We start from the raw sequence: 25180 nt of genomic DNA, 5'->3' as shown, positions 1-25180 counted from the left end.
TTTTGTTCAAGTTCTGTGAAAAATGCCATTGGTAGTTTGATAGGGATTGCATTGAATCTGTAGATTGCTTTGGGTAGTATAGTCATTTTCACAATGTTGATTCTTCCAATCCAAGAACGTGATATATCCCTCCATCTGTTTGTATCATCTTTAATTTCTTTCATCAGTGTCTTATAGTTTTCTGCATACAGGTCTTTTGTCTCCTTAGGTAGGTTTATTCCTAAATATTTTATTCTTTTTGTTGCAGTGGTAAATGGGAGTGTTTCTTCAATTTCTCTTTCAGATTTTTCATCATTAGTGTATAGGAATGCAAGAGATTTCTGTGCATTAATTTTGTATCGTGATACTTTACCAAATTCATCGATTAGCTCTAGTAGTTTTCTGGTAGCATCTTTAGGATTCTCTACGTCCAGTATCATGTCATCTGCAAACAGTGACAGTTTTACTTCTTCTTTTCTGATTTGGATTCCTTTTATTTTGTTTTCTTCTCTGATTGCTGTGGCTAAAACTTCCAAAACTATGTTGAATAATAGTGGTAAGAGTGGGCAACCTTGTCTTGTTCCTGATCTTAGTGGAAGTGGTTTCAGTTTTTCACCATTGAGGACGATGTTGGCTTTGGGTTTGTCATATATGGCCTTTATTATGTTGAGGTAAGTTCCGTCTATGCCTACTTTCTGGAGGGTTTTTATCATAAATGGGTGTTGAACTTTGTCAAAAGCTTTCTCTGCATCTATTGAGATGATCATATGGTTTTTCTCCTTCAATTTGTTAATATGGTGTATCACATTGATTGATTTGTGTATATTGAAGAATCCTTGCATTCCTGGGATAAGTCCCACTTGATCAGGTATATGATCCTTTTAATGTCCTGTTGGATTCTGTTTGCTAGTATTTTGTTGAGGATTTTTGCATCTGTGTTCATCAGTGATAATGGTCTGCAGTTTTCTTTTTTTGTGACATCTTTGTCTGGTTTTGGCATCAGGGTGATGGTGGCCTCGTAGAATGAGTTTGGGAGTGTTCCTCCCTCTGCTATATTTTGGAAGAGTTTGAGAAGGATAGGTGCTAGCTCTTCTCTAAATGTTTGATAGAATTCGCCTGTGAAGCCATCTGGTCCTGGGCTTTTGTTTGTTGGAAGATTTTTAATCAGAGTTTCAACTTCAGTGCTTGTGATTGGTCTGTTCATATTTTCTATTTCTTCCTGGTTCTGTCTCAGAAGGTTGTGCATTTCTAAGAATTTGTCCATTTCTTCCAGGTTGTCCATTTTATTAGCATAGGGTTGCTTGTAGTAATCTCTCATGATCTTTTGTATTTCTGCAGTGTCAGTTGTTACTTCTCCTTTTTCATTTCTAATTCTATTGATTTGAGTCTTCTCCCTTTTTTTCTTGATGAGTCTGGCTAATGGTTTATCAATTTTGTTTATCTTCTCAAAGAACCAGCTTTTAGTTTTATTGATCTTTGCTATCGTTTCCTTCATTTATTTTTCATTTATTTCTGATCTGATCTTTATGATTTCTTTCCTTCTGATAACTTTGGGGGGTTTTTGTTCTTTTTCTCAAATTGCTTTAGGTGTAAGGTTAGGTTGTTTCTTTGAGATGTTTCTTGTTTCTTAAGGTAGGATTGTATTGCTATAAACTTCCCTCTTAGAACTCCTTTTACTGCATCCAATAGGTTTTGGGTCGTCGTGTTTTCATTGTCATTTGTTTCTAGGTACTTTTTGATTTCCTCTTTGATTTCTTCAGTGATCTCTTGGTTATTAAGTAGTGTATCGTTTAGCCTCCATGTGTTTGTATTTTTTACAGATTTTTTCCTGTAATTCATATTTAGTCTTATAGTGTTGTGGTCAGAAAAGATACTTGATACGATTTCAATTTTCTTAGATTTACCAAGGCTTGACTCATGACCCAAGATATGATGTATCCTGGATAATGTTCCATGAGCACTTGGGAAGAAAGTGTATTCTGTTATTTTTGGATGGAATGTCCTATAAATATCAATTAAGTCCAACTTGTTTAATGTATCATTTAAAGCTTGTGTTTCCTTATTTATTTTCATTTTGGATGATCTGTCCATTGGTGAAAGTGGGGTGTTTAACTCCCCTAGTATTATTGTGTTACTGTCGATTTCCCCTTTTATGGCTGTTTGCATTTGCCTTATGTATTGAGGTGCTCCTATGTTGGGTGCATAAATATTTACAATTTTTATATCTTCTTCTTGGATTGATCCCTTGATCATTCTGTAGTGTTCTTCTTTTCTCTTGTAATACTCTTTATTTTAAAGTCTATTTTATCTGATATGAGTATTGCTATTCCAGCTTTCTTTTGGTTTCCATTTGCATGGAATATCTTTTTCCATCCCCTCACTTTCAGTCTGTTTGTGTCCCTAGGTCTGAAGTGGGTCTCTTGTAGACAGCATATATACAGGTCTTGTTTTTGTATCCATTCAGCCAGTCTGTGTCTTTTGGTTGGAGCATTTAATCCATTTACATTTAAGGTAATTATCAGTATGTATGTTTCTATTACCATTTTCTTAATTGTTTTGAGTTTGTTATTGTAGGTCTTTTCCTTCTTTTGTATTTCCTGCCTAGAGAAGTTCCTTTAGCATTTGTTGTAAAGCTGGTTTGGTGGTGCTGAATTCTCTTAGCTTTTGCTTGTCCCTGAAGGTTTTAATTTGTCTGTAGAATCTTAATGAGATCCTTGCTGGGTAGAGTAATCTTGGTTGTAGGTTTTTCCCTTTCATCACTTTAAATATGTCCTGCCACTCCCTTCTGGCTTGCAGAGTTTCTGCTGAAAGATCAGCTATTAGCTTTATGGGGATTCCCTTGTATTTTATTTGTTGCTTTTCACTTGCTGCTTTTTTTTTTTTTTTTTTTTTTTTTTGCGGTACCCGGACCTCTCACTGCCGCAGCCTCTCCCGTTATGGAGCACACGTGCTCCGGATGCACAGGCTCAGCGGCCATGGCTCAAGGGGCCCGGCCGCTCTGCGGCATGTGGGATCCTCCCAGACCGGGGCATGAACCCGTGTCCCCTGCATCAGCAGGCAGACTCTCAACCACTGCGCCACCAGGCAAGCCCTCCCTTGCTGCTTTTTTTTTTTTTTTTTCTTTTTGCGGTATGCGGGCCTCTCACTGTTGTGGCCTCTCCCGTTGCGGAGCACAGGCTCCGGATGCGCAGGCCCAGCGGCCATGGCTCACAGGCCCAGCCGCTCCGCGGCATATGGGATCCTCCCAGACCGGGGCACGAACCCATATCCCCTGCATCGGCAGGCGGACTCTTAACCACTGCGCCACCAGGGAGGCCCCCTTGCTGCTTTTAATATTTTTTTTGTATTTAATTTTTGATAGTCTGATTAATATGTGTCTTGGCATGTTTCTCCTTGGATTTATCCTGTGTGGGACTCGGCACTTCCTGGACTTGATTGACTATTTCCTTTCCCATATTAGGGAAGTTTTCAACTATAATCTCTTCAAATATTTTCTCAGTCCCTTTTTTTTTCTCTTCTTCTTCTGGGACCCCTATAATTCGAATGTTGGTGTGTTTAATGTTGTCCCAGAGGTCTCTGAGACTGTCCTCAATTCTTTTCATTCTTTTTTCTTTATTCTGCTCTGCGGTAGTTATTTCCACTGTTTTATCTTCCAGGTCACTTATCCGTTCTTCTGCCTCAGTTATTCTGCTATTGATTCCTTCTAGAGAATTTTTAATTTCATTTATTGTGTTGTTCATCGTTAGTTTGCTCTTTAGTTCTTCTAGGTCCTTGTTAAATGTTTCTTGTATTTTCATCATTCTGTTTCCAAGATTTTGGATCATCTTTACTATCATTACTCTGAATTCCATTTTAGGTAGACTGCCTATTTTCTCTTCATTTGTTTGGTCTGGTGGGTTTTTACCTTGCTCTTTCATCTGCTGTGTATTTCTCTGTCTTCTCATTTTGCTTAACTTACTGTGTTTGGGGTCTCCTTTTCGCAGGCTGCAGGTTTGTAGTTCCCGTTGTTTTTGGTGTCTTCCCCCAGTGGGTAGGGCTGGTTCAGTGGGTTGTATAGGTTTCCTGGTGGAGGGGTCTGGTGGATGAGGCTGCATCTTATCTTTCTGATGGGCAGGACCGTGTCTGGTGGTGTGTTTTGGGGTGTCTGTGAACTTATTATGATTTTAGGCAGCCTTTCTCTGCTAATGGGTGGGGTTGTGTTCCTGTCTTGCTAGTTGCTTGGCATGGGGTGTCCAGCAATGGAGCTTGCTGGTCGTTAAGTGGAGCTGGGTCTTAGCGTTGAGACAGAGATCTCTGGGAGAGCTCTCACTGACTGATATTACGTGGGGCTGGGAGGTCCCTGGTGGACCAATGTCCTAAACTCGGCTCTCCCACCTCAGAGGCTCAGGCCTGACACCCAGCTGGAGCACCAAGACCATGTCAGCCACACGGCCAGGTACGTGGGGAGTTTCTTGCCTTTTGGGAAGTCTGAGGTCTTCTGCCAGCATTCAGTAGGTGTTCTTTAGGAGTTGTTCCACATGTAGATGTATTTTTGATGTATTTGTGGGGAGGAAGGTGATCTCCATGTCTTATTCCTCCACCATGTTGAAGATCTCCCCCCACCCCCGCCATACATAGGTTTTTGTGTGAACATGTTTCGTTTTCCCTGGGATAAATGCCCAAGAGTGCCATCGATGTGTCATACGGCAGTTGGGAGCTTAGTTTCATAAGAAACTGCAAAATTGTTTCCCAGAGTGGTGGTATGATTTTGCATCCCCACAGCAATGCACAAGTGATTCTGTTCCTCTGCATCCTCACTGGCATTTAGTGTGGTCACTATTTTTATTTTGGCCATTCTAATAGGGGTGTAGTGATAGCTTATTGTGGTTTTGATTTGCGTTTCCTTGATGGCTAATGATGTTGGACATATTTTCATGTGCTTATTTTGCCATCTGTCTATCTTTTTCAGTGAAATGTCTCCATATCTTTTGCCCATGTTCTGATTGGATTGTTTTCTTTTTCTACTATTGAGTTTTTATTTTATTTATTTATTTTTGGCTGCATTGGGTCTTTGTTGCTGCACGCAGGCTTTATCTAGTTGCGGCGAGCAGGGGCTACTCTTCGCTGCGGTGCCCGGGCTTCTCATTGCAGTGGCTTCTCCTGTTGCGGAGCATGGGCTCCAGGCGCGCAGGCCTCAGCAGTTGAGCTACGTGGGCTCAGTAGTTGTGGCTCGTGGGCTCTAGAGCACAGGCTCAGTGGTTGTGGCACACGGGTTTGGTTGCTCCACAGCATGTGGGATCTTCCCGGACCAGGGCTCGAACCTGTGTCCCCTGCATTGGCAGGTGGATTTGGTTTTTTTTTTTTTTTTTGCGGTACGTGGGCCTCTCACTGTTGTGGCCTCTCCCGTTGCGGAGCACAGTCTCCGGACGCGCAGGCCCAGCGGCCATGGCTCACGGGCCCAGCTGCACCGCGGCATGTGGGATCTTCCCGGACCAGGGCACAAACCCATGTCCCCTGCATCGGCAGGCAGACTCTCAACCACTGCGCCATCAGGGAAGCCCTGTCCATGTTCTCTTAAGTGAATACCTAAGTATTTAATTTTCTTTGTGGTCATCATAAATAATATTGTTTTTAATATGTTTCCACATGTTCATTGTTAGCATGAACATTGTTAGCACAAATGTGATTGATTTTTGTGTGTTGATCTTGTATCCTGTAAACTTGCTGCACTCATTAGTTCTAGTTTTGGTGTTTTGGGATTTGTTTGTTTATCTAGTAGATTCCTTGGGACTTTCTATGAAGACAACCATGTCATCTGCAAATAGGGATGGTTTTATTTCTTCCTTTGCAATTTGTATGCCTTTATTTTTGTCTTGTGTTATTGCAGTGGCTAGAACTTCTAGTACTATGTTAAGAACAGTGTGAAAGCACACATCCTTGCCTTGTTCCGGAACTTAAGAGAGAAAGCATTCAGTCTTTTGCTGTTAAGCATGACACAGCTGAGGGTTTTAACCACCATGTCTTACAAAATTAGTTCTGTCTTCTTTTCCTCCCCCCACATTTTTTAAGGCAAAGATTAAGACTTAGGGACTGGCAGGACTTCCCTGGTGACCCATTGGTTAAGACTCCATGCTCCCAATGTAGGGGGCATGGGCTTGACCCCTGGTTGGGGAACTAAGATCCCTCATGCCACATGGCGTGACCAAAAAAAAAAAAAAAAGACTTGGGTATTGGCCCAACTGAGATGACAGAGCAAAAAGAAAGCATAAAGGAAATTTAAGTACTTCCTCCTCCAGGCTAGGCTTGCAAGAGTGACAGAACCAAGTTCCTTTGGTGGGGGCGGGACTTCACAGCCTTAATCAGCGCTGGGGAGCTAATCTCTTTATCAGGGCCCTTGCACTCTGCAGTGAGCTAAGGGCCCCCTGCACCTGGGGCAGTCATTGCCTGTAACACAGGAGAGCCTCACGGAATGGGGTGCCTGTCCCCTCTCTGGTTACCCTGCTCTTCCAGGAAGCTCTCGGCTGCCAGCCTCGCTGCCTGCCAACCTGAGTTGGCGATTGGAGAGTCTCAGATACCCAGATCCAGGGTGACAGGAGTGGCCAGGACCAGATTTAGATTTGTATGTGCTTTTGGCAGTGGCTCCCCAAAGAAGAGAATGGGCTATGAAGAGAGGAAGCACGTTAAAGGTTCCATGGCTGGGTAAAACTGGTAGCGACACAGTGCATCTACAGTACGTATATTCCACAGAACAAAATTTTTATTAGAGGAAAAGGATGGGCAATTTAGTCTAAACTTTAGAAAGAAAAGCAAGCAATCGTTCCCTCACCCACTCCCCTCCACCCCGCCCCCCGCCTTTGGGGTCATCTCCCGCTGGGGTCCTGCAGCCTCCATTCCCCTCTCCCTGGCACGTCGCCCCGCCCACCCCACCCCCACCTGGCAGCGCTCCCCTCGTGCCCCACCCCCGGGCTGGCCGAGACTACACCTGCGCAGGTTAAACTTGCAGGGACGCGCTGCCGTGGGTGGCGGGGGAAGGTGAGCGGATGTGAGAGGTGGGATGGGAGGACGAGGCAAGGATGAGAAAACGGGCCTCTGCTAATGGCCGGTCGGCGGCCCTGGCGGGAAGGAGGGATGCGGCCAGAGGGGCGCCCCGGCCGCCCTCGAGCGAGCCAGCCCCTGGCTCCTCGGGGTCCTCGTCCCACGGTTCCACCTCGCCGGTCCATACCAACGCGCGAGGCGCCGGGGGGAGGCCGGGAGCGGGCCGTTCCACTCGGGGAGGGGCGGCAGGTTAGGCCGCGGCCCGCGCCACCTGCGGCCTGGGGCGGGGGTGGGCCGGAGGCTGGGCCGCGCCGCCCGTTCTGTGCCGTGCGGGCGGGCCGGGCCGCGCCGCGCCGCCCCCCGCCCCGCCAGCCGCCCGGGAGGCCCCTCCTCCCAGCGACCCGGCGCGGAGCTAGGCCGGAGCGCTCCGCGGAGCCGCAGAGACCGCCTCCGTGCCCCCGCCCCCACACCACCCCACCCCACACCACCCCCACACGCTCCCCGCCCGCCTCCCTGCGCCTCCCCCCAGTCCCCCTCGTCCCGCCCCCGCGCCCCCAACCGCTCGCCCGCCTACACCCGCCCCCTGGCCGCTCGCCCCTCGGCCCCGCCCCCCGCGTTCTCACCACCGCCCCCCGGCCCTCTGGCCCCCCGCGGCCTCCGCCGCGCCCCTGTATCCCCGGCACCCCCGCCCTCCGCCCCCGCGCGCCACCCCCCCGCGTCCCCGCGCCCCCGCCCGCGCGGCCGGGGACGAGCGCGGCCGAGCGCATGCTGATCCCTGTCCTCCTCCTCCTCAGGCGGCGCTGGCGGCGGCCCCGGGATCCGCGGAAGCCGGCATGCTGGAGAAATTCGAGTTGGAAGAAGAAGGTGAGTGCCACCCGCTGGAACGCGCTTCCGTGTCTACGCCGGGGGCCCGGAGGGGCCGGGGCGCGGGGACAGACGGGGTTCACGCCCCGGAGGCCGCGGGACCCAGCCGCCCACCGCCCGTCCGGCTTCGGGCGGCGCGCCCTGCGGGGGCTGGCGGTAGAAACGCGGAGCCGGCAGAGCGTGTCTGCAGTGGCCGCGGGTGCCTTTCGGTGGCGAAATCTCTTTGGGTTCTAAGGGGAGCCCGCAACCCGGCCATCCACACGGATGGTCGGTCCTTTTGTCCTTACAAGCCGAACTGGAATTAGAGCAAGGTGATGTGCCGTAGTAATTGTTTGGGATGCCACCATACATTTAGGGGTAACCCCCAGATTATGCCTATGGTCCATACCTTTAAATAACACACACTGGTTCCCTTATCTGTACTTGTGAAAATACCACCAGCAGGGTGTGTCTTCTCGTCTTGATAGGGAAAGTTCAATAGGAAAAGCGGTGGCGGCTTAGCGAATTGGTTTTGAGTTCAGGTGATCCTGTCGTTCCATCGTTTCTGTCTTCCCTTCGCTCGCTCGGTTTTTTTCCTTTTCCTGCCCCGTTTTCTTCTTCTTACCTGGATCTTATTTTGAAGCTGTTGAAATGTGGGGGGATGAGTTTGTTCTTTGGCAAAATGAATATTTAGCGTGGATTATGATGAGCGTTTACCTGGATCTTATTTTGAAACTGTTAAAATTTGAAGGGAATGAGCTTGTTCTTTGGCAGAATTAGTATTTAAAATGAGATATGATGAGTTCAAAGTCTAAAAAGAACTTTGTATAAGATGCTTGACAATTTGAGGAATTTAAAAGACCTCCACACTATCTTGTGTTTTCCGTTATTCGTTTAGTGACTTCTCTTTTTTCCAAGAGTATTGATGGAATAAAGCTCCTGGAACAAAGCATGTGCCATGTGGATGCTGTGCCCTCTGCCAACTTTACTTTAATACTTCCGTTTATTTACAGTCAGGCAGTTACTTAAATAAGCATGCACAACCAATATGAGAACGTTAAGCCGACAGTATCAGGCCAGTGCTTACGTTTATTTTATGTTTTAGAGTTTCCGCATTTCACAGACATGTTAGCCAGAAGGTCGTGTTCATAGTAATTATCATTAAAAGCCTGCCGCCATATTTATTATTAACAAGCAGTTACATGATACATTTCAGAATTTTACTAGGGCTTAATTTGCATTCTGTCCTACTGTCCTACTGAAAAATAATCCAGTGTGTCGAATCGAATCCACCTCATTATTCCGTGATTTTATTATATTGCAGGTCAAACTTGGGGCACTGCCCACAGGGCAGTATGGTGTGCCCCCCTTTCGTTAAGACTTTGAATATCTAAATCATAGAGTTTTCTTTGTCCCTGATTTCAGTAACAATGAGACTCCATTGCATTTAATCATTTTGCAGATTCACATGGGGGCAAAGGGAAGTAGACAGCAGATGCTATTGGAGAGGTGCCATAGTTATGGTTTAGAGCACAGGCCCAGCTTCAGAGCGTATCTTAACTTCTTATTAAGCTGCGTGACCTTGGACAAGCTACTTAACCTCCCTGTGCCTTAGTTCTCCCATTCATAAGGTGGAGCTAGTATCGGGGTATTTTGAGGATTAAATGAGATAATCCATGTAATGGTATTTAGTACAATGTAAATCCACAGTAAGCACTTAGTACATGTTAGTTACTGTTACTGTTTAAGTGCCATTTACCATTGTACTGAACTCATGGACTTTTTAAGCTTTTTATTAATGAATCGTCCATAGAGATTTTTCTCGGTACAGGTTTGATGGGGTTTTTTTCCTTACTTGAGATTTATTAATTTAATTATGTTGCATTTCTCAAAGCAGATATTTGAGAAATACCTCTATGCCTTATTTCTTTTGCATTGTTTCTGCCACGGGAATGAATATAAAATACTAAACCTAAGCATCTAAGAAAAGGAATTTCCCATTTCCACCTATCTGTTTTTATCTATATTGCTGTCATTACTTTAAAGCATACTGAATCACACAAATAACCCTGTCAAATTTTTCTAGATTCTTAAGAAGGCAAAATGTTAAAAAGCAGTTGCTTGGAAGCTGTTAGCCAAGCTGGAAGGGGTAGTGTTGGCGTGGTTGTCTAAAGTGCTGCTTTGTTTCTTTTGAACTTTAGATTGCTTATTCATCCAAAATACGGAAAAACTGAATATCAAGCAGAATCTTACATTTATTCGGGGGAACAATAAGTCCTAACAGTAGGACATTACACCTTTAAATAGCATCCTGTGAGCTGATGTGTTAGCAGCCAACATAATATGGATACATAGCTGTTGAATAGGTCCTCGCTTAATCTCCCAGCTTCCTTCTTATTCACTTGGTGTCATCATTTGTGCATTGCGATCTGGACACTTTCCTTAGATGGGGATGCATTTGGTATACATGGAAACACGTGATTGCTAATATTTTTGTTACCAAGTCTTTTCCTATTTCCTAATAAATTCTAACAGATACTCTGTTCGTTAGAAAGGCATTAGTGAAGTTGGCGTAATCTCTTAAAACGTTAATTTGCTTCTGGAAAGAAAGAAGAAATTGTGCCTCTGTCTCCCATGTGTTGTCCAGGTCCTCTTTTGCCTGGGTTCTGACACCAAGTGCCCACCCACTTCTTCCTACCATCGCACCCTGACAGAGGGACCTTTCCAGAGCGTGAATTGACAGCACCACTCCTTTACGGGGAAACCTTTACCACTTTCCTGGGTCTGTATATAGAATACATGCAGACTTCTCTTCATCCGCAGCCTCACTGCCTCATCCCGACCGTACACACCAATGATCAGAGAGCTTTCCGTGCGTAAGCCCTGCCAGAGAGCTTTTTAAAAGACAGATTCTAATTCTGTGGGTCTGGGGTGGAACCTGGGAGTCTGCATTTCTGCTAAGCTCCCAAGTGCTGCTGCAGCTGCTTCACAGACCCTGCGATGAATAATAAGGCTCTAGAACAGACACGGGCAAACTTTTTCTGTAAAGGGCCAGATGGTCTTGGTCTCTGTCCCTGTCAAGACTGCTCAGCCTGCCCGTGCAGCAGCAAAGCAGCAACGCGGTCCAAGTGGCAGGGCTGCGTTCCAGTCAAACTTTATTTACAGAAAGAGGCCAGATTTGGCTCACAAGCAGAGTTAGCCAGACCCCTGTTCTGTGACCCTTCGTGGTCTCGGTGCCTGAGGGTTTACATCCTTTGGAGGGTAAGACCTTCTCTTGCTCCCTTTTTCCACCTGCCAACCTTACTACATCACGGCTCAGCCCAAGTCTCACCCTCTCCGAGGCCGCTCCCTAAAGCCCTCTGTACTTCTCCATAATCCATCTTTCTCTTCCCAGCAGGTGATACGGTGGCACGTCGTGGGTGCTCAGCCGTGTTTTGGTATCTCAGTGACTACATTCAGTGTTTTTGTTTCCTTTATGGGAACGATGGGAGGATGAAATGATTCGGTGTCTGCAAAGTGATGCGAGCAGTGCCTGGCCCATAGCAGTCACTTTGTGTTTGCGTTTCAAGTGTTTAATTATATCAGCCACACCTGTTTGTTTTTATTAAGATTAACCGTCTTGAACTTATTTAACCACAGGGCCCAGCACCTTCGTAAGCACCTAAACGCAGCCAGTGAGTGCTTTCTCAAGTAGATGAGTATTCAGAAATTTATTCATGATTAATAAATCTGCAATTCTGGCGCTACATCAAGAACTTTACGGCCCCTGGGAACTACCTGTGTTATCGCTGCCGTCTTGTCATTCCAGCTGTCGCAGACTCTCCAGTTTCTTCGGGCTTTCAGCAAGTCGCTGTGGTTGGTCCATCCCACTTCTTCCCAGTCACCTGTCCCCTCTCCCCTCACCACCTGCCTGCTTCCTTCAGTCCAGGTGGCCCTTTCTGTCCGAGCTGTCCCTTCCTCACCTTCCTCAAGGCATTTCCCAAAGGATAAGCTTTTCAGAACTTGCCTCCAAACTCATTTTCCTAGCAAGACGGGTCAAGCTAGTGTGCACGATCAAAAATAGGGAAGAGGTGGGGGTTAAGAAGTACAAGCGAGGGGAAAGCATTATTCTTCAGTCAAGGACCTTGGACTTGTAGGCCCAGTCCTGTAATGAAGTGGCTGTATTCTTGAATAATCCTTGTCTCTTGGCGCGTTGCTTGCTTGTTTTGTTGTCGTTGTCACTGTGGGTTTTCTCGGTAGACCAAAGCCCAGCATTGATGAACTTGTACTTTTCCTTCCAGCTTGAAAATACGACCTAAAGCAACCAGCAACCTCTCTACAATAAACTGAAAATGTGCATTCACTCTAACTTGTTCATTCACAACTGGAGGATATTGCCCTGAAGTGAGCAAACATTGGTTCTTGTTGGGGGACAAAAAATCTTAGCTATTACAGTGGTTTCTGGCTCTCCAAAGGGCCCCTGAATGGATAGACAGTGTATCTGTGGTATTAAAGTTTCATGGGGGTAGGACAGTTGAGGGGGGAATGTATAGAAAGGCTTGGGGGGGAGGTGGATAATGAAAAAAGTTTGAGAAACACTGCTCTAACTTACTTAAGGGAGAATGTCTTCCTGTGAATTTGTGGAACCTTTTAAAGTATCCCCTTCTCACTCAGCTTTGATCAGTGAGGCTCAGCTGGGTCCACTTGGCTTATTGACTGTAGTGTGAGGGGTACTGACCTCTGGTGGTGACAGGTTTGTGATCGCGGTTTGGTTGTTGGCCGATCATCTCGTAGTATTAGAAGGCTCTGAGAATCTATCTTCCAGACTCTTTCCTTCCCTGCTGAGTTTGCATACTTACCTTAGAGAAGAGGTTTATTGTTTCTTGTTTATAAAAATAGTTACAGCTTTATGAAATATTTACAATTAAACATTTCTGCTCCGGCTGACCCCATATTTGAAAGCTTGCCATTTTTAACAGACTTTAGGTACACATTTTAAAGTCAGGCTTCACATTTGATGGTATCTTAGATTTGATAAGATAGAGTAGTTGTTTTATAGGCTGGGGAGGTTTTGTTATCTGAAATGTTAAGACCCCTGACTATTTTACACAAGAGGGGAGTGCACAGCAGGGTTTGAGGATCCAAAAGTGGGACCTGCCACCGGGCTTCACAAGTAACTGGGAAGTCACCAGGAACCAAGGCCGCGCTGAGTCATGTCCACGGTGATGAAGGGGCCTCCACGACCTTCTCGCTCAAGACGGGTTCTGCCTGCTCATTGGTGAGCCCTCGGCGGCCCCAGCAGGCAGCTGGCAGGAGTCCAGGCCAGCGCGTCAGGCTGTCTGCTCCCTGGCCGGGGTGTTTCCACCCTACAGCTCTGCATGGGATAGGCAGAACCCTTGCAAGGTTGTTATGCCAGGACCTCTGTGCCTTTACATTTTACCTGCGAATTTTAAAGTGGGAAAATTGTGCTACCACAAAGCACTTGGAATTTATTTGAAGAAACTGGAAGAATTTTTGTCCTTTTTCTATGATTATAGTAGCCGGCGTGTGTTAAGTATATTGAGGCACTGTTATAAATCCTTCATGTTCATCTCGTCTAATCCTCAAAACAACTCTTAAGGGGTAAATATTTTTATCTTCCCTGTTTATAGAGGAGGAGATTAAGACGGTGAGAGGTTAAATAAGTGACCACGGGGGACATATCTGGGAAGGTGGGGTCGTCAGGTTTCAAACACAGGCCTTAGACTTGCAGCCCAGGCGCTGAGCCGGCCTTCGTAACCGACACGAAATGATCCCTTATCTGGAAACCCTCTTCCATTTCCTCACTTCCCATTCCCTCTTCAGCCCGTTTCCACCACTCCACCCAAATTCCCTGAGGTGGTCACTCGCGGCTCCATTGTGCAAACTCCAGTGGACACTTAGTCGTCTTCTCGTTCTGAGCTGTTCGTAGGCGTCACCAGGGATGACCTCTGCTGCCCTCTCCCACGGAGCACTCCTGGCGTGCTCCTCAAACCTGCCCGCTCGTGGTTTCCTTGAGGGCTCTTTCTTATTACCCTTTTTCCTTTCCGTTTTGTTTTGTTTGTAGTAGCAGGTGGAGTGAGGGCTAATTCACGAGCCATGCGTTTGAACATCAGCTGTGGGACTTGCTCCTGGCACTTCCCAAAGCCACCTGTCTTCTCCTCCTGTGCCCTCCCCTAGGCAGTCTCCCTCACTTCCATGGCTTCAGTTACCACCTGCCTGTTGCCCAGTGTTTAATTACCACGATGCTTTAATAACTGATGATGCCCAAATAGATATCTGCAGCCAGATCTCCCTTCTGAGTATTCGGTTGCCTATTGGATGTCTCTGCCTGAGTCATCGCACCGTCTCTCTGGTCTGTCCCCCTGCTTCTCCCTCGCGCCTCTTTTTCCCCCCCCACCAACCTGATTCAGTAAGTGCTACCACGTTCACCTGGTTTTTTGTTTTGCTTTTTAACAAGAATGACGTTGAGCTATGGCTCCCTCACTCTCCCACACCCAAGCGGTCGGTCCTCTTGCTTTCACCTCCTGAATACCTACCTGTCTCTGCCGTCGTCACCTTTCTATTGACTATTAAACAGCCTCGTCTCTCCAGCATCTACTCTGGCCCCTCCAATCAACTTTACATGCACCAGTTAGAGATATTTTTAAAAACATGTATCTGATCGTGTCACTTCCAGGCTTAAAAGCCTTCTCTGACTTTCCTTTGCCTTTAGGCTGGAGCCCAGACTTACCTCCCTCTTCCCTCTGCCCACCTCACCACGCACCTCCCTCCTCCTGGCCTTGTTCCTCCGTGCCTGCTGGACTCTGCACAGGCTGTTCCCTCTCCCTGGATTGTTCTTCCCTGTCCTCTTGGCCACCTGCTAGTTTTCTTCAGGTCTCAGCCTACATGTCACTTCCTCGGGAAAATTGACTTCCTGGAAGCCCCAGACAGGCCTTCACATATTATCTCATGATCCCTCATGGTTGATGGAGCTGTTAAGGTGAAAGGCATTTATTCATGTTTCTCTGCCATCGTGGAAGCTCTGTGAGGATGGGGACTGAAAACGTAACTGTTTGCCAGGTCTCAAAGATATGATGGTGACTAAGACCTAGTTTCAATAAATATTTGTCACATACGTGAACACATGTATTTTCTGGAGCTTTACCTTTTACTCTGGCACATGGGCTCAGTGTACTTCAGTGGTTAATGTTGTTTCTTATAAAGAAATAAGGCATTTCTACTTAAGGCAATGAGAGGGAATCCACTTCCCAAGTTTATGCGTGCTAATCAAAGAGCAGTGACGGGGTAGCTGTAAGGTGACCCGCATGTACCTCCCAGGTGCACCGAGGCTTCTCCTCCTAAGCATGAGGTCAGAATAGACTGTGTCCCGCGGCTGAACAACTCAGAGGCAGTACAGCGGATGGAAACGTGAGGACTTGCTTGCATAATCTGGTGCCTGAGGAAAAAGTCTTTTAGATCTTTCTTTTGTGGCTGTGATCGCACTTGCACTGATATCAGGGGGAAAGAAGTCTAGCTTAACTCGGATACTAAAAGGAGAGTCATTTGGGGGAGGAAACTAATTTGGGAACCTTTTGGTCAAACTTTAGTCACTTTTAAATCTTTTAATTTGTTGCTTCTGTCCCACTTTGAGCTGTTTCCTGTGTATCTGAATTTATGTCCATCATTGAGGTTTCTGAACTTTGTTAATACCTGATTTATTTTATCTTAGGTCGTACCTCGATCATTTATTCTAACAGTAAGTTGCTACCAATAAATTGTTATTTTATAGACCACATACTATGGAATGTGTAGTTGTTTCATTAAGACCTCAAGAATCTCCACATCCGCATTCTCGCGTGTTTATTTTTACCTTTGTTTGGCTCTTTTCACAGTGACTCCTGTAGCTTTGATGCTTACACATGTGGCATGTCCCCCCCCTTAAGCTGCATATATAATTAGTGTCGTGTAATTAAGAACACGAGTCAGACCCAGATTAGAGTCCCATTTCTTCTACTTAATAGCTGGGAGACCTTAGGCAAGTTATTTCAAGCTCCAGTTTCTTCAGGTGTAAGTAGGAAACAATAATAGCTCCTATAGCTAATAGGATTATACATGCATTAAGCAACCTGAGTGTAACAGTCACTTGAGTACCTGCTGTGTAGTGCAGTCTCCACAAGTATAACTATGATGATGACCCTGGAAAGGACCAAAAAGGCAACTGAGCATAAATTTAAAATCAAGCCACCATTAGTGCGTCTTCTGGCGACAGCCATTTGGCTAGTGATGGCTTCGGTGTCTGCACCGTCAGACTTTTCCCCGTGTGAATATCGTACATACCACCCAGTTGACAGCATTTGTGATTGAATGTTTGAGTTTATTTAGCCCCATTCCTCAGAATCACTCTGCAAGAAAGATGGTGCTATCCCCACTTTACGAATGAAGAGATTCAGGCCAAGGGGATGAAGGAATTTGCTCAACGTCACACTGAAGGTGATGACAGTTCTCATACAGGTTTGGTCTAGGTCTGCCCTGTTCTTTCTCCTACATTTGCTCCCCCTGGACCCTGCAAGTCCTAGAGTCCCCGTTGGAGAAGACTGGCCTGCTCCCTGATGTACCTGAGGAAAGGACCCAGGCCCGTGAGTTTCTCAGGGGATCGTATATTGTTAGTGCCTTACTCTGCAAATCATTTTTCGTATTTGGATTTGAACAGCACTTACCCATGTTGTAAGAACGATAACATGCTGTATTAGAGGCAGCCAGGGCCCCACAGCAGAAAGATCCGTTGCATTGCTGAACCCCAAAGATGTGCGTGCATTTACGGACATCTGCTTAAACGCTGGTAACTGAAATGAGTCAGGATGCGTCCGAACTGCACTGTGTCCAAATGTCAAAACTGCAGCACGCTGGTGGGGACGAGGTGACAAGCCAGTCTTCGGTGCACCTGCCTGATGCACTGAGCTGGGCTGCCACGTTGTGAGTCAACATGGTTTGCTGAGTGTGTTCATTTCTCTCTCCTCCCCCCTAAAATGCTACTGAAATGACAGCAATCAAAAAGTAGTCTTGCTCAACAAGAGCAAAAGCTTAATTCTTGGAAAAGACCAATTAAGTGGATAAACCTGTGTCAAGTCTGTTCAAGGAAAAAAATGAGTGAAAACGCAAAGTATTAGAAATAAGAGGGGTTGGGCTTCCCTCGTGGCGCAGTGGTTGAGAGTCCGCCTGCCGATGCAGGGGACACGGGTTCGTGCCCCGGTCCGGGAAGATCCCACATGCTGCGGAGCGGCTGGGCGTGTGAGCCATGGCCGCTGAGCTTGCGCTTCCGGAGCCTGTGCTCCGCAACGGGAGAGGCCACAACAGTGAGAGGCCCGCATACCGCAAAAAAAAAAAAAAAAAAGAAATAAGAGGGGCTTCTTAATTATAAATGCAGAGATTTAGAAAATAACATTAAAAGAAATCTGAATATGTCAAACTATATCAATATACATAAAAATCTTTTCAGTCACTATTGAGTAAATTTTACAAGTTCGTATTTTCTTGGTTAACGATCCCTTTCATCAATCACCATAGAAGAAATTAAAAAGTAATTAATTGAATTGTACACTTTAAATGGGTGAACTGTATGGATGTGAATTATCTCAATAAAGGCTTTGGGGTTTTCTTAAGTAATGAAAGGTCCTCACGCTTCCTCTGCCCCTGCAGAAGAGGCCTGGTATTCAGCCTGTTGGTGGGTAAATTCTGTAAAACCTTCAAGGGACAGTCAAAGCCTAGGTCATCTGAATTATTTTAGGGCTTTAGGGAAAGATGGCGGCTTCCTAGCTCCTTCTGTGAAGCTCGCTCGATCCTGACATCAGAACCAGAGGATAGCACACAAAGAAGAAAACAAATGATTAACCTAGCATTTAAAATATGGGCAGGATTCCTACAAAAACATCAGCAGGATGAGCCATGCAGTCTCTTGTGACCAAACAAGGTTTTGTCCTAGAAATGCAGGGCTGCAGTTTGTTAAGAAATCCACCGAGGAGTTAATGTCAGCAGATTAAAGGAGAGAAACCTCTGGTCATCTAAGTAGATACTGAAATAGCAACTGATAAAATTCAACATATGTTCCTTTTACAAAATCCTTATTAAGCTAGAGGGAGAAGGAAACTCCTTTAAATTGCTGAAAGCGTGTTTGACAGAAGTGGGGACTGACATCTGTACACTGCTGTGTGTGAACCAGATGGCTGGGGAGGACCTACTGTATAGCACGGGGGGGAAAGAAGGTTCAGCCTGTTCACAGGACATGTATTAAGTTAACCTTAGAAATGCATTCCAATAAGCATTAGGTGCAGACACACTGTTGGATTCCACTTATACGAGGTACCTAGAATAGTCAAATCATAGAGTCAGCAAGTGCACTGGTAGATGCCAGGGGCCGGGGAGGGGAGGGGGAATGGGGAGTTAGTGTTTAATGGGGACGGAGTTTCGGTTGGGGAAGGTGAAAAATTCGGGAGGTGGATCGTGGTGCGAGTTGCACAACAATGTGACTGTACTTAGTGCCACTGAACGGTACTGTTAAATTTGGTTACAGTGGTATGTTTTACATTATGTGACTTACTACCACAGGAAAAAAAAAATTTTTTTTTAAAAAGAAGTGGGCTGGGGTGGCCGTGTGTTGTTCCTGGCATCACTGTCATCAAGGTGTTCCTTACCCTGCAGGCCTGCTGGCGCTGGGGGCTGGATCCCTGTGAGTTAACCCTGGTCCTCTCTGTTGCTTTGGCTTAGTACAGTAATTGGGTTCTTTTTCCTGAAAAAGAGGAAACATTGGCTGCGGTTCACAGAATTAAACCCAAAGCCATTTTTAAATGGATGGAGATCGCTGTCATTTCAAGGTCACAGCCTTGTCGGGTCTGTGACATTCCTTAGGCATTTTTTGCAACTAACTTTGAGCTGTCTCATTGGGGAAGCTTTGTGCCTTTACTTACCTACGCTTTTCCCTCTTTCTTAGTAACTCTTTGCCCCCTTATCTAGCAGAGCACATGCATCTCCCTCTTCAGTAGACACTTTTGCCCCCAGCACACACAGAACCAAATGCAAAAAGCATGTAAAGGAAAAATATCTAATGCACTTCATTTATTCTGCTACCTTGTAAGTCCTGTAAAATTATATTTAAGCTTTGACTTTGTTAATCATGTTTCTAAGCACTTTAAGAAAATGTATGTATATGAGAGTTTAATCTTTTCCATATACTTTTAACTTCCATATTTTTGCTTATTTTTTGCTTAACTATTTTAAATGGTTTTCTAAAAAGAAAAGATACTATATGAATATAGTAAACTTATGTTTCTAAGCATAGAATAAAGCATAAAAGACATTTTAAAATAACTAACCTATTGATAATCTTTTTCTTTGTGGAATTACAATGAAACGTCTTACGTTAAGTTAAAATTACAGGATTGGAAATAAGGAGTTAGTTTTCTTGGGTTGGGGTGTTTTTAGTGATATTTGGGCAACGTGTAAACGTTGTTTTAGAACACCTCTCACCCCTCTAAGATGGGGATTGAATCATTACCATGGCCCCTGCCTTTCATGGACGTGTCTTTCAGTGACATACAACATAGCAGGCATGAGCGTGTCCTGACACCCGTGAGGAACTTGCTGGGGACCCGTCTGCTGCCCCCGAAGCTGCCGTCTAAAGCAGATCTATAGCTTTGGCACAAGGCGCATCAGGGCTCCGAAAGGGCGTCACGCACGAAGCGCTAGCGGGGGTGTTCACAGTGGAGGGGTGCTGGTGCCTTGAGGGCCTTTAGGGAAGGTGCACGGGGCCTGTGAACTGAACTTGGAAGACAGAGGAGGCTCCTGAGGCCGCCATGACAAAGTGCCACAAACCCCGTGGCTTGGAACAACGGAACTTTATTCTCCCACACTCGGGAGGCCAGACATCCGAGCTCAGGGGGTCCGCAGGGCTGGTCCCGTCTGGAGGCTCCAAGGAGAATCTGTCCTAGGCCTCTGTCCCGGCTTCTGGTGGCTGCTCGTGCTCCCAGGCATCCCGTGGCTCGTAGCAGCATCACTCTGATCTCTGCCTCCATCGACCTTCTCCTGTGTCTGTGTCCGCTCTCATTCATAAGGACATTGGTTATCAGATTTAGGGCCCAGCCTGATAATCCAGGGTGACCTTGTCTCCAAAGACCCTTGTTCCAGATAAGGCCGCGTTCTGATGTTCCCGGTGGACGTATCTTGTGGGGGCCACCATTCAGCCCATACAGGAAGGCAGGTAGGAGTCCAGTGGCCACCTGGGCCGTGCACCCAGTAGAGGCAGGCACGAGGACACAGGCCCAGAGTTCAGAAGCTGCCTTTGAAAAGGAAGTGTCCACGGGAGCCCAGGGTGTGAAACTCGGGGCCGTGGCGTGTGAGGTGCTGCGCTGCGGTGAGGACTTGTCGAGGGTGGTGTGTGACCAGATCTGCTTGCAGGGAGAGGAACACTCGGCCACTTCTTCCTGGTTAGAGCGTACAACTGTTTGCACGTAAACTGAGATGTTGCATTTCCCAAGTTGTTCTGTTGACCTTCACAGATTAAACACTTTAACATATACTTTCTCCTTCCCAGCAGTACTCTTCAGTAGCTCCCTTGGATGATGCTGGGTTAGTGTGTGATTGGACGGTGTAACGTCGTTCCACGATGGGTGGCTTTCATAGACCAGTGGCTCAGGTGCCAGCGTGACACTCTGCAGTTACACTTCTCCCCGGGGACAGATAAAATAACCCAACAGTAGTGGGACACTGCGATACTTTCTTAGCCCCAGTTACCTTTTGAATAACGAGAGCTTGAACTTGCCTTCTCAGGAATTTTAATAACTTATTCCAAACAACCTGTTATTGTTGAATGGTTTTGGGGTTTTTTGGGTGTTTTTCCTTTTTGGTTTAACTCCAGATACTCTTACCTTCTGTTTCAATGCGTTTCTTCCTTCAGATACAATATGAGTCTTCATCATAATGTAAATAATACAAATGGTGCTCTCATCAAAAAGTTTCACCAAATGTAGGGGCCTCCCTGGTGGCGCAGTGGTTGAGAGTCCGCCTGCCGATGCAGGGGATGCGGGTTCGTGCCCCGGTCTGGGAGGATCCCATGTGCCGCGGAGCGGCTGGGCCCGTGAGCCATGGCTGCTGGGCCTGCGCGTCCGGAGCCTGTGCTCCGCAACGGGAGAGGCCACAACAGTGAGAGGCCCGCATACCGCAAAAAAAAAAAAAAGTTTCACCAAATGTAGAGAAGCAATGACATTTTTATAGTATTTTACTTTATTTTCCTGACTTTAAATGCTAACACTTTTGTTATTGATGTTATTGCATCAGTAATAGTCTAGCCTTATCATGACCCAAAATACATTTTAGTGTCATTTTGCTTTGCTTGGTCAAGCTTTTTACATTAAAAAAATATAGTGTTATAGATCCACCTCAAAACTGAGAACCCCAGGCTAATCATGAGAAAAACATCAAATTCCAGTCGAAGGACATCCTCCAAAGTATCTGCCCAGTACTCCTCAAAACTACCGAGACCATCAGGTCAAGGTTTGAAGAGCTGTCACTGCCAAGAGGAGCCCAAGGAGACAGGGCTGCGTGTGAGGTGCTGTCCTGGAGGGATAGAAACTAAGGCAATTGAATAATTGTAACAAACGTACCACACTGATGTAAGCCGCTGGTGGTTGAGGGCACACATTTCACCACCTGGGGGCTGGCGATGCTCCAGAGGGAACAGAGGGAGACCCCCTTCACAGCAAAGACCCCGAGGGCCCAGCTCTCCACGCCCTGCTGGCTTGGGGGCTGCAGGTGTGAGCAGGGAAGTCCTGGGGGGCCTGGCGGGGAGTCACAGCCCCAGCCGACTCAGGAGAACGTGGGCCGTGCCTCACACACAGCCCCGTCATCGGGGTGGACCCTGCCGGCTGGAGCACTGATCCTGACATGGTTGTTGGATTGTGACTCAGAGTATGGGATAGATACCGTGAGTCCATACTGAGACAGACAGACAGACAGCTCTCCTCTACAGAAACGTTCCAAGTACAGTAAGTTTCCTACATACGAACGAGCTCCGTTCCAAGAGTGCATTCGTAAGTCTAAATTGGTAAGTCCAACAAAGTTAGCCTAGGTGCCCAACTAACACAATCAGCTGTATAGTACTGTACTGTAATAGGTTTAGAATACTTTTCACACTAATACTACATTAAAAACAAAAAATAAAGAACATTTTTAACCTTACAGTACAGTACCATGAAAAGTACAGTAGTACATACAACAGCTGGCATCCAGGGGCTGGCATCGCGTGACAGGCAAGAAGAGTTACTGACTGGAGGAGGGGGAGGAGGTGGGGGACAGTAGAGCTGAAGGATCGTCAGCAACAGGAGATGGAGGACAAGCTGCGATTTCCCTCACGCCTGACGAGGATGGCACAGGTTCCGGTTCCTTGCTGGATTCAATTCTATCTACCCTGTTGAAAAAACGATCCAGCGATGTCTGGGTAGCAGCTCTTTTTTTCTTATCATAGATGACACGGTGGCACTGGATTGCTGAACGGCTGCTGCAACCTTCGTGTACTGTTCGTTGTACGTTCAGGTCCTGTGCCTCCAAAACTACCAGTGCCGCCCCAAATGCAGAGAACCCCCTTGCCATTTCCTGCGTCGTGAATCTCTTTGGTTCTTCAGTTACTTCTTCTTCCTCTGTCTCTCTCCATCCTTCCTCTGGGCCTCCAGTTCCATCAGGTCCTCATCAGTCAGCTCCTCGTGTTGCACAGCAAGGAGTGCAGTGAAGTCGTCCTCTTGCAGATCTGCCTCCGGCTTCTTGCTCAGGGTCACTGAGTTGCTGGAGACCTTCTCAAATCCACGAAAATCATGAACAAACTGTGGGCAAAGGTTCTTCCAAACCCCAGTCACGGTGACGGCCGTAACCTCATGCCAGGCAAAGTCAGTTTTTTTTTATGGCCTGTAGATGTTATAGTCCTTCGAAGATTGTCGCAGGGTTGTTCCTGATTCGTCAGTCTCCTTTACTGCCTGACGAAAAGTGTGACATAAATAATATTTCTTGAAAGTCGCTCTAACTCCCTGGTCCATAGGTTGGATGAGCCACCATCCGTGGCAGATGCACTACTTTGACGTTGGGATGCGAGTCATCCATGGGTGGGGGGTCGCCTGGAGCATATTGTCAAGCAGCAAAAGAATGTGGAATGGGACGTTCTTCTCCGAGCAGTATTTCTCTACCTCCGGGATAAAGTGGTGGAAAACCAGTCCTGGAAAATGGCCTGTGTAACCCAGGCCTTGGGGTTACTCTTCCACACAATAGGAAGAGAGCCCTTGGCTGTGTTTCTAAGGGCCCTTGGGTTCTCTGAGTGATAAACTAAGAGAGGCTTCAGCTTCATATCACCGGAAACATTACCACCAAACAACAGTTAGCCTGTCCTTTGCTGCTCTATAGCCTGGCATCAACTTTCCCTCCTTGCTGATGTAACTTTGGTCTGGCATCCTTTTCCAGTACAGTCCTATCTCGCCCACATTAAAAACCTGCTCAGGTAAATACGCGCCTTCATCAATAATTTCTTGAAGCGTTTCAGGAAATTCTCGGGCAGCTACCGTACCTGCACTCGCTGCCTCGCCACTTACTTTTACGTTGTGAAGGTTGGCTCCAGCCTTGAACCGATGAAGCCAGCCACGGTTGGCATTAAAAGATGCGCCCTCTGATTCTTTGCCGTGTTTCTTCTTCAAGTCTTCATAAAGCCTCTTAGCTTTCTCTTGAATCAGCATTAAGCTGAGCGGGACTCGACACTGATGCTGGTCCTGCATCCACACACTGAGAAGTTTCTCCATCTCCTCCACCAGTTTTCCACGCTTCTTCGATATTATTGTCTGCACAGCAGACTTCACATGTTCCATGATCTTGTCCTTGGTCTTTAGAATCGTGCCGATGGTTGAACGACTCATTTTACAAGAATGAGCGATGTCTACCGTCTTTTCACCTCACTCCACTCTCAGTTATTTTCACTTTTGTTTCCATCATTATCGCTTGGCACTTCTTAGCGGTACCGGCTACATCACCACTGCTTTTACGCTTGCTTCTGGACACCCTGGGCTTGAAATAAAGATGCTGTACTCCTGTACTCTATACAGTACTGTACGGTAAAGTACACAAGAGCACAACCACTTGTCGAGGATGCACACTTGTGACAGTGTATGCCAGACACATGAACTAACTTACGTGATTGGACATGCGAAGGCACATTCACCTCTTTGAAAGTTCTCAACTTGAAGGTTCACATGTAGGGGATTTACTGTAATTTATGCAGATGCTTCGCCCTCAGGGAGGTGGACCGTGACTTCCCTGCCAAGACTGCAGTGTGGGAAGAGGGGGAAGAGTCCCTGTAGGGGAAGGACCCGACAGATCCTACCTGGGCCAGGTGATCCAGGTGATGAGGTGTGTTGACAGCAGGTACCCTAGATACAGTGGGATGTGAAGGCACTTCACCTTCTGTTCTTCCTGCTAAAACACACAAACCTCAAAACTGAGATCATGAGAAAAAACATCGTACAAATCCGGAATGAGGGCCGTTCTACAGAATGCCTGACCAGTACTCCTGGTCAAGGTCTCAAGGTCAAGTACTCAAGGTCATCAATCATAAGGAATGTCTGAGAAGCCATCATTGCCTAGGGCAGGCTACGGAGCATGATGACTAAATGTGCTGTCCTGGATGGGGTCCTGGGACAGAAAAAGGATGTTAGGGGAAAACTAAGGCAACCCTATCAAAGTGTGAACTTTTTAGTAATGTGTCAGTGATGGTTCGTTGGTTATGACAGATGTGCCAGAGGAACGTCAGATGTTATCTTTAGGGGAAATCTGGTATGGGCTGTATAAGGAACTGCTGTGTCTTCACAACTTCTCTATATAAATCTAAAGCTATTCAAAATAAAATGTTAAACTATTTTTAAAAATTAACAGACGAATTAAGATGTTACCCCAAAAATATGTTTAACACAAAGCTTACAGTGTTTTAAAAATTCTAAAAGTTCAAATATTTCTTTCCGTAGTATTTTAAGATTTTATTTCAGATATTCGTATTGTGATGTTAACATCTGTAAAATGTGCACTCCTTTTATGAAAATTCTTGATTTAATTAACAGACAAACTATCTTGTAACGGTTCCTTTCTGGGAGATGGAGTGTTACATTTTATTATAGTTTCCCCCTTGATGTCCTTCATTTGCATTTTAGGAGAATGGATTTGACCAGCACTTTGTAAGTTAAATGTTAGTTACATGTGTGGTTGCCTGCACTGGTCCTTTGAGCCTTGTGTCTGCACAGGTCCCCTCTGAATAGGCTTCGAGGAAACGACTCATTTAGCAGCCTGGTAGTCG

General features: G+C 46.3%; 1 protein-coding gene across 3 annotated transcripts in view; it reads left to right on the top strand.

Moving 5' to 3' along the window:
* The window catches only part of PRKAG2 (protein kinase AMP-activated non-catalytic subunit gamma 2), a 288987-nt gene that overhangs the window by 215841 nt on the left and 47966 nt on the right, over positions 1–25180 (top strand). For 2 of the 3 annotated variants that reach the window (XM_060108919.1, XM_060108918.1), the window contains exon 5: positions 7788–7857. In XM_060108919.1, the coding sequence (XP_059964902.1) occupies positions 7788–7857 (70 nt within the window). Of the gene's footprint in view, positions 1–7705; positions 7858–25180 lie in introns of those variants that run through there. The other variant, XM_060108916.1, reaches the window with a different exon arrangement.

Source organism: Mesoplodon densirostris, chromosome 9 (genome assembly GCF_025265405.1).
Source record: "Mesoplodon densirostris isolate mMesDen1 chromosome 9, mMesDen1 primary haplotype, whole genome shotgun sequence".
NCBI lineage: Eukaryota > Metazoa > Chordata > Mammalia > Artiodactyla > Ziphiidae > Mesoplodon > Mesoplodon densirostris.
The sequence above is the reverse complement of the archived record's forward strand: the minus strand, read 5'-3'. Positions and strand labels throughout refer to the sequence as shown.